Below are 12,442 nucleotides of genomic sequence, written 5' to 3'. Positions count from 1 at the left end.
GCCAGTTTAAATTATGCCCCAAGATACCAAACTCCAATCAAGTTTGTGAAATGATCTGATGTCTTGGGGTATAAAACAGGATATTTTTGAACAGTTGAGTGGGAGAACTGTCAAGCCACCAACAAGTATAGACTACCAGCAGAACAGCTCTCAGAGAGGTACCTGTCTATAAATTTGTGCAACAGAACATCGAGGCCAACCTGGAGAGAGAATCTACAAAGGAAAATCTACAGAGGACACTCGGCAAAGCTGACTGGTTTTAAAACATGATTTTTTTTTTGTAAATCGAAATCAGGATTTTTTTATCGGACTAGTAGAGTGGGAGCTAAAAGATAGGTTTAAGGGAAAGGAGTTGTAAATACTTGTTAGTTAATATTCTCTATTAAACCTAAAGAATAAAGTTCTTAAATTTTTACTTTAAATAGTGATTTTTGGGATAGTTCTTTGCCTCTCAAATTTTAACACATTACAGCACGGGGTAAATCCTTTCTGTGTTGCTGGTTTAAATTAGCAGAGGGGTGTACCCCATGTCGAAACACACCACATCACCAAGCCCTCTATTTCCTTTCTGGATTCTGACTCATTGTTGTTAGATATCCATCCTACCACGGTGATACCATCAGCAAATTTATAGATGGCGGTTGTTTGGAGTTTGGCAACACAGTCATGGGAGCACAGGAAGTACAGTAGGCTCCAGCGTTGAGTGTTATCGTGGAGAGCTTGCAGTTTTCTATCTTCACTGATTGCGGTTTATGGGTCAGCAAGCTGAGGATCCAGTTGCACAGGGCAGAGCCAGACCTAGGTTTTCTGCCTTTGCCTGAGGTGGTGACTTCAGGTTAAACCACCACCTGTAGTCTGTCTGTAATGACAGAGCAGCCCTATGCTCAGTAGGACTATGGTGACTTTACTCTATCTTACTGCTTCCTGAACAGAATAAGATTATTCACAGTTGCAGAACATCCTAACCTCATTGACTGGTTTATTTCAGAGGGTGATCGTAAGGCTTACTATGAAAATTCACAGTGCAAAATCAAGAAGAACAAGGACACAATTCAAAATGTCAGAGAAGAAAATAAACGCCTACGCAGAATGCTTGCAGGAGCATTTATGGTAAGATGAAATCCTTCTCAATTTCTCCCTTTGCCTGAAGTGTAATAAATCTCAAGTTAAATCATCACCAGTCAGCTCTCTATCAAGAGAGCAGCCCTATGGTCTGGTTGGATATGTTGACTTGTTGGCCTTGGATTTTGATTTCACTGTCATTCTCACAGGCTCAGTAATTCTCCTTTATTATAACAAATTTCCATAGAAGTTGTATATGTGCTTTTAATTGCCTTCATCACAATGATGGAGTAACAATAAACTTGTATCTTCACAGCATATTTTAAACAGAAAGTGTGCAAAAATGTTTCACAGAGACAGGAAGGGAATAACTGAGAATATTACAAATACTGTACACTGAACTATTGAAGAATAAATTAGAAAGGTTGTTGAAAGACTTGGTTGAAAAGTTAAGTTTTAAGAAAATGAAGTTTGTCGGTATTTGGCTGGAAGAGTTTGTGGAATTACTGAGACAGTGGAAACATTTGAAGGTGAACCTTGTAAGTTTAATGGATTGGTAGACTGAATGAATGTAGGTTAGTGAATATTGTTCATTAGCCATTGTGGCTAGATGTGTCCATCTTGCCAGAGAGAGGAGACCCTAGTCTTAATACCTAGTCTGTAATCAAGGTCAGGAATTAGAAGGTAAACGGACAGTGTGAAAAATGCACATAAGTTTGGTTTAGCTTCTAACCTGTTCATAGAATCCCTATACTGTAGATAGATGCTGTTTGACCTATCAAGTCTGCACTGATGCTCCAAAGAGCATCCCCCCTCCCAGTAAGCCCATGTTTACTAAAGTTAACCCACCCAGCCTGCACACTTCGAAATTATTCGAAATTAGATTACAGTGTGGAAACAGGCCCTTCGGCCCAACAAGTCCACACCGACCCGCCGAAGCGAAACACACCCATACCCCTACATTTACCCCCTACCTAACACTACGGGCAATTTAGCATGGCCAATTCACCTGACCTGCACATCTTTGGACTGCGGGAGGAAACCGGAGCACCCGGAGGAAACCCACGCAGACACGGGGAGAACGTGCAAACTCCACACAGTCAGTCGCCTGAGGCGGGAATTGAACCCGGGTCTCTGGCGCTGTGAGGCAGCAGTGCTAACCACCCTAATTTAACACATAACCTTGCACACCTGTTGCTCAACTTATCTATATCATTCTAGAGCAAGAATATTTTCAGTGTACCGTAGGCATGGAGGTGAATCTCTCTGATTTTACAACAATTGCCAACAGATTTCCACCCCTACCCACACGTTTGATGGTCCATCATTCCTCACTGTGGCAGGGTTCTCCTTTCCCACCACCCTGTCCTGTCTCAGATTCATTCCTCTGCCTTGTGTCAGATCTTACCCTTATCTGATGTTTTTGTGTATCTTTCCATCTTATGGGATGGCTTAATTCCTTAATTTATGGGAATGCATTTGAATTTTGTGTTTCAGAGTGATGAGAAACTTGTCAAAGAATCATTTCAAGATCGTCATGAGAAAGCAGCACTGAGGAATAAGAGTGGAAAGGTGATTGTTTAGTGGATGTTCATGACAGCGATAGCAAAATCAAATGTGGTTCCAAACCTCTTGAAAATGGTTAAAGGTGAAAAGAGAAACACAAACCAAAATGCTTCATTTTTAATCCCATGATCCTGAGCACGAGATAGACATTTGTTGCACATGTTTATACGAATGATACCCTGACTTTAGGGATTATGTTATGAGGAGAGATTATACAAATTAGGCCTATTTTCTCTAGAATTTAGAAGGATAAGGAACACACGATCAAAATCTTCAGGATATCAACTGTAAAAGATAAGGTGGATAAACCATTTTCACTGGATGGGGAACTAAGGGGCATAGTCTAAAAAAATATGGCCAGACCATTCAGGAGAGATGGTAGGAAGCACTTCTACACAAAGAGTGGTCGAGGTTTGGAATGCTGTTCCACAAATGGTAATTGTTTCAATGGCAGTTGTTAGTTTTAAATCTGTTAAGTAAAGATATTAAGGGATAATAAGGCAAGGATATGGAGTTAGGTCACAGATCAGCTGTGATCTCACTGAATGGGAGAACAGGCTTGAGGGGCTGAATTGCCCCCTCCTGTACCTATGTTTCTAATTGTGTTTTGTCAGAGAGGGCTCAAGCTGTGGTAAACTCAAAACTCTGTGAAGTTTGCTTTGTTCCAGGAGGTTGTTGTGAGGGGAAAGATTTTTGAAATGTAGAAATTTGCTGCCAGTTGGAAACTACATACTGCCAGGGATGAGACTAATATCAGCCAATCTTGTAATCATTGCTGATTAAGATATTTGAAATTTAGAATGACTACAAACTCCATGCCTATTTCAACATCAGCTTGCTTTAGCATTAAAGCCTTAAATGAATTGCTATTGGATGCCTCAGTGAGCCACTCACAACTTGAACCATTGGAATCATACATCATGGGAGCTAAAAGGAAGCAGTTTGATGAAGTGGGACTCTGCACAATAAGAAGGAATAGGAAGGGTTTGGCCCTTTGAGATTCTGTACAATCACAGTGAATAGAACTTTAGAAACTAAAACAGAAATTGCTGAAAAAGCTCAGCAGCTCTGGTAGCATCTGTGGAGAGAAATCAGAGTTAAAATTTAGGGTCAATTGACCCTTCCTTAGAATGAAGGCTGTTGGAAATATGGCACCAAAGGTTTACTCACACAGGTCAATGCCTCCCAAACTATTTTTCTGGGCAACCCAATTTTAATAAGTTTTTTTTAGTATAAAGTACAAGAAAATGTTTGGCTAAGTCCCAAAACATGCAACACTTAGTTTTTCATTGAATAACATCCTTTTTAACATCTAATATAACAATTTATAACAAAATATGAATTTAATTAAATGTTTTCATGCCTCATTTATTGCACAGGATGTCATTATGGTGTTGGACCAGAAAGTTTGTGATAAGATTAAGCGCCTGAATGCTCTTAAGCATGAGACAGAGATGAAGAAGAAAATTCAGATGGATCTTGAGATAAAATACAGCAAGAATATGCAGGAAGTGAAAACCCTGCAAGACGTCATGGAGGACATGTCCGAGGATGCACAGGTGAAACTGCCAGTTCAAGGAAAAGCCACTGGGCAATTTTTAATACATCAACTTTAAAAAAAAGTCCTCTAAAAGAGGGGATGAAAGCTGGATGCCTGTTAGCATTCACATCATTTCCTAAGAGTGACGTTCTCACCCCTGTCAGGGTGTAGGGAGCAAGCTGTTTGATACAACCTTTCAGGTTGTCACAAGATAATTACTCGCTGCTTATTTTGTCGTTGCCACTGAACATTATGGTTTTATTGAATGTGTTTTACATGAGTTGCTAAGTAAACCCTTAAGTTATCTCTGATGTCACTAACTTCAGACCTTGCGGCTCCTGGAGAATCGTTTGGAGAAGACCCAGCTAAAGTATCGTGAAGCAGTTCATGTGATGAAAGTGTATCAGAGACTAAAGGGGCATCTGCAGGTATGACCACCTTTTACTTGCAACATAACCTGGTAGCCTTGCAATTCCCAGCGTTGCTATGATGGAAAAGGGTAAAGTTGATCAGAACATCATTACATCAGAGGGACATTAACAAATTCTGTTTTGATTATCAGCTCAAACTGGTTAAACTGGGACATCAAAAATCTTGAGAAATGCTTTCTTTACTCCATTGAAAGTACAATATTAAGTGGGTGATGAATATTAACAGTATTTATATTATCGAAACCTGTCCTCACACTGATTCTATTAAGGAAAGTAGCAAAGTGGTTAGCTGTAGATTTGTATTGGCAACTTAATTTCCCAGAGCAATGTAATCTCGCACCAGATCATCTGATCAAGTACATTGCAAGCACTTAGACAGGACTCACAGGAACAGAAGGATGCAATTCTGTCTAGTCTGTTTTGCTATCATCAGATCTTGGTTGAGCAAAGTCTTATCCTTATTTCTTGCTTTTCCCATCTTTGATATAATTCCCAACTGAGATATACTGATTTGAATTGCTATCCAATTGTTTGTATATCCTGTATATGATGTTCCCTTAATGGACAATGGTAAACTGTGGGGTCTACATAGGGCTTTGGGAAAAGAGTAGCGGTGACCTAGAGAGATATGTAGACAGAAGGTGTTTAAGGACAGGTAAAGTATATGACCTGGTGGTTACACCGTGACTAGGGTAAGAGAATAGGGTTTGTATGTGAAAAGCAATGTCAACCTTGCCAATTATGTGCTATAGGTAATGTGGTATTAGATTAGATTACTTACAGTGTGGAAACAGGCCCTTTGGCCCAACAAGTCCACACCGACCTGCCGAAAAGCAACCCACCCAGACCCATTCCACTACATTTACCCCTGCCCCTAACACTGTGGGCAATTTAGAATGGCCAATTCACCTAACCTGCACATTTTTGGACTGTGAGAGGAAACCGGAGCACCCAGAGGAAACCCACGCAGACACGGGGAGAATGTGCAACTCCACACAGTCAGTCGCCTGAGGCGGGAACTGAACCCGGGTCTCTGCTGCTGTGAGGCAGCAGTGCTAACCACTGTGCCACCTGCTCTGCCATTATACTGCCAGTGAAGGGCAATGCCAGATTTTTCAACACTTGTCCGGATGCATAGTGGCATGGGCACATGGGATACCAGTCATTCAGCAGATATCTGCTGATTGGTGAATTGGTGAAATGGTGCATGATAGGGACTGGAAAAAAGAAGGGAATCGGTGACTACCAAACAGTCCAGAAAGAACAGGCAGGTAGTACAGGAGTCCCCTGGGGTCACGCTCACTAACCGGAATTCCATTCTGGAAGCTGATGTGGGTGCTGGCACCTCAGAGGAGTGAGGTCTGAGCCAAGAGTCTGACATCACAACTGTACAGTGGGGGAGGAGGAAGAGCAATAATGATGGGTGATTCTTTAGTCAGGGGAGCAGACAGGCATTTCTGCAGCCAACATGATTCCAGGATGGTGTGTTGCCTCCTTAATGCAAGGGTCAGGGATGTCACTGAATGGCTACAGGGCAACCTGAAAAGGGAGGGTGATGAGATGGAGGTCATGGTACATGTTGGCACCAATGATATGGACAAAGTGAAGAATGAAGTCTTGCACCAAGGATTCAGAGAGGTGCACAGTAGATTAAAAAGCAGGACCTCAAAAGTTGTAATCTCTGGATTACCCCTGGTGCCACATGCAAGCGAGTACAGAAATAGGAAAAAAAGGACAGATGAACGCATGACTAAGGAGCTCGTGCAGGGGACAGGGTTGCAGCTTTTTGGATCACTGGGACTTCTTCTAGGACAGGGGTGACCTGTACAAAAGGATACATTGTATCTAAACTAGAGGGGAACAAATATCCTCACAAGGAAGTTCGCTAGTGCTAATTCAGAGACTGGGAACCAGAGCAGCAGATGGAGGGACTGAGGAAAGGTAGATGTTATGACCAACAAGTCTGAAATGAAGGACAGGCAGGGACAGGTTAATGAGCACAATGGAGTTGATCAGCTGAAGCGTGCAAGGGGTGTTATGGGTAAGGTAGATGGGCTTAGATTCTGGATCAGTAAATGGGACTATGATGTTGTGGCCATTACAGAGATTGGGTTGCGAGACGGACAATACTTGCTGCTCAAAGCTCCAGGGTTTTGATGTTTTAGACATAATAGGTCTAAGAGGGAGGTATAAGAGGTGGAGGTGTTGCATTATTTATCAGGGAGAACGTCACAGTTGCATGATGTCATCCACTGAGGCAATATGGGTAGAGCTCAAAAATTTAAAAAAATGCAATCATTCTGATGGGATTATAGTAGCCCAACAGCCACTGGGACATCGAGGGACAGATATGTAGGCAGATTATGGATAGATGCAAAAATAACAGGGTTATCATCGTGGGTGACTTTAACTTCCCCAATATTGACTGGGACTTTCTTAGAGCAAGAGGCTCAGACAGGGCAAAATTTATAAGGTGCATCCAAGAGGGTTTATTTTGAAATAGTATGTCCAGCTAGAAGAGGGGTAATACTAAATCTTGTATTGGCGAATGAGCCTATCCAAGTGACTGACTTTTCATTGGGACAGCATTTTGGAAATAGTGATCATAACTCCTTAAGATCTAAGAAAGCTATGAATAAGGATAAGTCAGGACCATGCAGGAAGGTACTAAATTGGGGGAGGGCAAATTATGTCAGAATTATATAGGAGCTAGGGAGTGTTAATTGAGAGCAATTGTTATTGGGCAAGTCCACATTTGACGTATGGGAGTTCTTTAAAGACCTACTGATCAGAGTTCAGGATCAGCATATTCCAGTAAGGAGGCAGGACAAGGATGGCAAGGTATGGGACCCTTGGATAATGAGGGAGATTGAGAATTTAGTCAAAAAGAGAAAGGAAGCGGATGTAACATTTAGAAAGTTAAAATTGGACAGGGCCCATGAGGAATATAAACAAAGCATGAAAGAACTCAAATAGGAAATTACAAGAGCAAGCAGAGGTCATAAAATATCCTTGATTGGAGGGTCCGTGACTAGTGGTGTTCCACAGCGATCTGTACTGGGACCTCTGCTGTTTGTGATTTATATAAATTACTTGGATGAATACAAAGATGGTTGGGTTAGTAAATTTGCAGACGACACAGAGATTGGTGGATTAGTGGATAATGTATAAGATTGTCAAAGAATACAGTGGGATATAGATCAATTGCAGATATGGGTGGAAAAATGGCAGATGGAGTTTACTCTGGGTAACTGTAAGGTGTGCTTTGGGAGATCAAACATTAAGGGAAAGTATGCAGTTAATGGCAAGACCCTGACCAGCATTGATATACAGAGGGATCTTGGGCTCCTGGTCCATAGCTCCCTGAAAGTGGCCACACAAGCAGATAGGATGATAAAGAAGACATATGGCATATGTGCCTTTATTAGTCAGGGCGTTGAGTACAACAGTCAGGATGTCATGTTGTAGCTTTATAAAACTTTGGTTATGCTACACTTAAGAGTATTGCTTTCATTTCTGGTCATCACATTACAGGAAGGATCTGGGGGCTTTGGAGAGGGTGCAGAAGAAGTTTACCAGGATGCTGCCTGGATTAGAGGGTATGAGCTTTAAGGAGAGGATGGTGTGGTAGAGGCTGAGGGGAGACCCAATAGAAATTTATAAAATTATGAGAGGAACAGATAGGGTTAAAAGTCAGAACTTTTTCCCAGAGTTGAAATGACTAATACTAGAGGCCATGTATTTAAGGTAAGAGGGGAGGAAAGTTCAAAGGAGGTGTGATGGGCAAATTTTTTTGTTTTTTTTTTACACAGAATGGTGGGTGCCTGGAACTCACAGCCAGGGGTAGTAGTGGGGGCAGATAAGACAGGGATGCTTAAGAGGCTTTTTAAAAAGGCACATGAATAAGGATATGGACCAAGGACAGGAAGAAAGAAGTAGTTTAATTTGGTAACATGTTTGGCACAGCATCACAATATGAATGGCCTGTTCCTGTGCTGTACTGTTCTATATTCTATCTTGTACTTAACCAAAACAATAATGTTTATTTAACTATTGTTGCACCATCTCTTAAAAGCATAACCGCCTCCAGAATTGTGGAGTATTTGGATATGGGCACAAGAACTCTAGTCTGATAGAGTCATAAAGACATACAGCACACAAACAGAACCTTTGGTCCAACTCATTCATGCTGACCAAGTTTCTAAACTAATCTAATCCCATTTACCTGCCTTTGGTCCATATCCCTTTAAACTGATTGTATTCAGCTACCTGTCCAATGTCTTTTAAATGTTGTAACTGTACCTGCGTCTACCATCCCCTCTGGCAATTCATTCCACATACGAACCACCCTCTTTGTGATAAAGTTGACCCTCAGTTTCCTTTTAAATCTTTCTCCTCTCAGCTGAAAATTATGCCATCTAGTTAGCCATCTTTTCAAATACCAATCTCAGCATGATCAAAAGTACCTTTTGACTTTATAAAGCTCTGGTTAGGCCCCATTTGGAGTACTGTGTCCAGTTTTGGTCCCCACACTTCAGGAAGGACATACTGGCACTGGAGTGTGTCCAGCGGAGATTCACACGGATGATCCCTGGAATGGTAGGTCTAACATATGAGGAACGGCTGAGGATCCTGGGATTGTATTCATTGGAGTTTAGAAGATTAAGGGGAGATCTAATAGAAACTTACAAGATAATACATGGCTTGGAGAGGGTGGACACTAGGAAATTGTTTCCGTTAGGTGAGGAGACTAGGACCCGTGGACACAGCCTTAGAATTAGAGGGGGTAAATTCAGAACAGAAATGCGGAGACATTTCTTCAGCCAGAGAGTGGTGGGCCTGTAGAATTCATTGCCACAGAGTGCAGTGGAGGCTGGGACGCTAAATGTCTTCAAGGCAGAAATTGATAAATTCTTGATGTCATAAGGAATTAAGGGCTACGGGGAGAATACGGGTAAGTGGAGTTGAAATGCCCATCAGCCATGATTGAATGGTGGAGTGGACTCAATGGGCCGAATGGCCTTACTTCCGCTCCTATGTCTTATGGTCTTATGGTCTTACCGTGAAATATAAGTTAAAGACAATTTAAAACAGTTGATGTCAAAAATATATAATTAACAATCTAACAATTGATTTCGTTTCAATATTCTACTGTGGAAACACAGACTGTAAAAGCAGCATGTTGCCTAGTCTCTAACATATCATTCCTTGATGATAAGAAGGAACATCAAGATTTTTTTTTACATCAAAATCTTCTTTTGTTTGAATTGCTAATGTGTAATCAACCTTGGCTTCATAAAAGTCTACTTCTATAGAGTTGTAGAGATGTACAGAAAGAAACAGACCTTTCAGTCCTAAATTTCCTAAATTAGTTTAGTACCATTTGGCGGCATTTGGCCCATATCTCTCTAAACCCTTCATATTCATAAACCCATCCAAATGCCTTTTAAATGCTACAATTGTACCAGCCTCCATCATTTCTTCTGACAACTCATTCCATACACGCTCCACCCTCTGTGTGAAAAAGTTGCCCCTTAGGTCCCTTTTAAATCTTTCCCCTCTCACCTTAAACTTATGCCCTCTCGTTCTGGACTCACTCACCACACTTGATTTGGTCTCTTTTTGTAAGCTTTAGACAGGTCCTCAGCACAGTATTTTGTGAACAAGAGAAACGGTGTTATTAGTCAGTCAGACGTCGTGACTAGTATCCACCTTAAATATTATGTTGTGATTTTCTGATTATTAACTTGCAATAAATGGTTGGAAAATCAGTTGCCATATGTGGCCTAACTTCTAATGTGTATTTTGGTAGATGAGACAACTCAGAAAATGATCACTTTGTCTCATGATCAAATACATTATTTGCTCTCCTTATGAGGTAGTCTTAGGTAAAATTTAAGAAAGTGAATCCTAGTGATTGGACTTGGTTGTTTACCATTCCAATATTTTGCATGAATCTTACAAATGGTAACCAATATAGGGAGCATTGATGCAAAGGGACCTTTAGATTCACACATACTGCCACTTCACACACATTTTCCTCATGGATTTTTAGAAGGAAGGTTTGCAATAAAAGGAATGTTCCAATGAGGCATTTACAGGAATTGAAGTGGACATGGGCATTCCATTATAAAGGGGAGGAGTTTTCTCATGTTTCAAGTATATATTTATCTTGCAATCAACTCCATCAGAAATTAAGCTTTATTTCAGGATTTTGTGAAGATAAAATGACTACTTCATTTGTTTACATTACAGAAACAGCAACTCTAAGTAAATCTATTCTTAAGTTTAGTGCCATAAGATACTTGTTGAGATGTGGTGTGGCTACTCTATCCTCCTTTCTTATCTTAACAAAAAAATAGAGCTTTAAACAACTGAAAATGCTGATTCTGCACCTCTTTTTCCCAATCACAGGATCCATCACTCCTGCCTTTGTATACAATCCAATGAGCAGAATAGTGTACACAGGCAAATGTATTTATGTATTGCATAACCCTACAAACTACTGATAAATCATACAATTTCTAGATTGAAATAACTGCACAGAGGCTGGTATCCTGTCACCAAGTCACCCTTTATTTACATGTGGAAAGTCTTTGACACTGATCCAGCTCCCTCAGAGCCAGCTCTCAAAGTGAACACAACTCCTGACACTCCTGTTTATATCTGTCAGCCACAGACCAGGTTAACAGCCCCAACCAGAGAACTCATATTCTCTGAGGTTCAGCTGGCTGACCTCATTACTATCACTACAGTAAAGATGAGGTCTATTTCTGGAAATGGTTAGGAATCTGTTAGAAATGATTCTGTAGACGCCATTATGTTTTGTGTCGCCAGGAGACAGTAAAATAAATGTACATAGTGCTTGAATTTTTACAGAAACCAAAAATTTGAATAATTGCTTTTCGTATCAAATGCAATATAGCAAAGTACATTATGGGAGCAGAAGATTATAAAACAGCACAAGAACTGCTTGGCATTAGCAGTGCAACAAAGATCCCAAAACCAAAACAAAGTGGGGCAAGGTAGCATTTAGAGAAATGATACTTAGAATGTAGCATTACAAAATTAAGATTGTGCTAGAAGACAAGCCCAGAAATTGCAAAAATGGTGAAAAGACAGAGTTAAAGGCTCTGTATTCAAATATACTTAGCATTCACAATAATTCAGATATATTGATAAATCAAATGTGAATGAATATGCGTGCTGTGCTTTTTGTGTTCACTCATGGGAAATGGAAGTCACTGGCTAGACCAGCATTTATTGCACAACCCTGGTTGTCCTTGAGAAAATGCTGCTGTTTTGAACTGGAGTCCATGTGCTGTAGGTAGATCCACAAGGCCATTACGTAGATAGGTGTGACAATGCTGTAAGATGACAAAGGCTGGAACCTGAATATTCCAGGATACCTGACATTTTGGAAGGACAAGAAGCTAAAATTAGAAAGAAGAGTATCTCTGATCATTAAGATGGCTTTAGTACACTAGAGAGAGCCGACATGAATTCTAAAGATCAAGGTGTAGGATCACTTGTGGGAAAAGTTTACAGACCCCACAACTATAACCACTCTGTAGGTCAGGGAATGCAGGAAGAAATAATAGGGGCTTATGAGAAAGGTGCAGTGATAATCATAGCTGATTTTAATCTACATACAGATGTATGAATTATTGGCAAAAGACTTCTGGAAGATTAATTAGATTCCCTACAGTGTGGAAACAGGCCCTTCGGCCCAACCAGTCCACACTGACCGTCCGAAGAGTAACCCACCCAGACCCATTTCCTTCTGACTAACGTACCTAACACTATGGGCAATTTAGCATGGCCAGTTCACCTGACCTGCACT

At 40.8% G+C, this 12,442-nt stretch overlaps 2 protein-coding genes across 2 annotated transcripts in view; one reads left to right on the top strand and one right to left on the bottom strand.

Annotated features, from left to right (window-relative positions):
• The window catches only part of odad3 (outer dynein arm docking complex subunit 3), a 37,477-nt gene that overhangs the window by 3,181 nt on the left and 21,854 nt on the right, over positions 1–12,442 (top strand). Inside the window, exons 2-5 of the mRNA XM_043675491.1 lie at positions 989–1,110; positions 2,560–2,634; positions 4,008–4,187; positions 4,495–4,596. Coding sequence (XP_043531426.1) covers positions 989–1,110; positions 2,560–2,634; positions 4,008–4,187; positions 4,495–4,596 — 479 coding nt within the window. The remainder of the gene's footprint in view (positions 1–988; positions 1,111–2,559; positions 2,635–4,007; positions 4,188–4,494; positions 4,597–12,442) is intronic.
• The window catches only part of acp5a (acid phosphatase 5a, tartrate resistant), a 58,619-nt gene that overhangs the window by 34,821 nt on the left and 11,356 nt on the right, over positions 1–12,442 (bottom strand). The window lies entirely within an intron of this gene.

Source organism: Chiloscyllium plagiosum, chromosome 34 (genome assembly GCF_004010195.1).
Source record: "Chiloscyllium plagiosum isolate BGI_BamShark_2017 chromosome 34, ASM401019v2, whole genome shotgun sequence".
NCBI classification, from domain to species: Eukaryota; Metazoa; Chordata; class Chondrichthyes; order Orectolobiformes; family Hemiscylliidae; genus Chiloscyllium; species Chiloscyllium plagiosum.
This window is presented reverse-complemented; position numbering and strand designations above follow the sequence as displayed.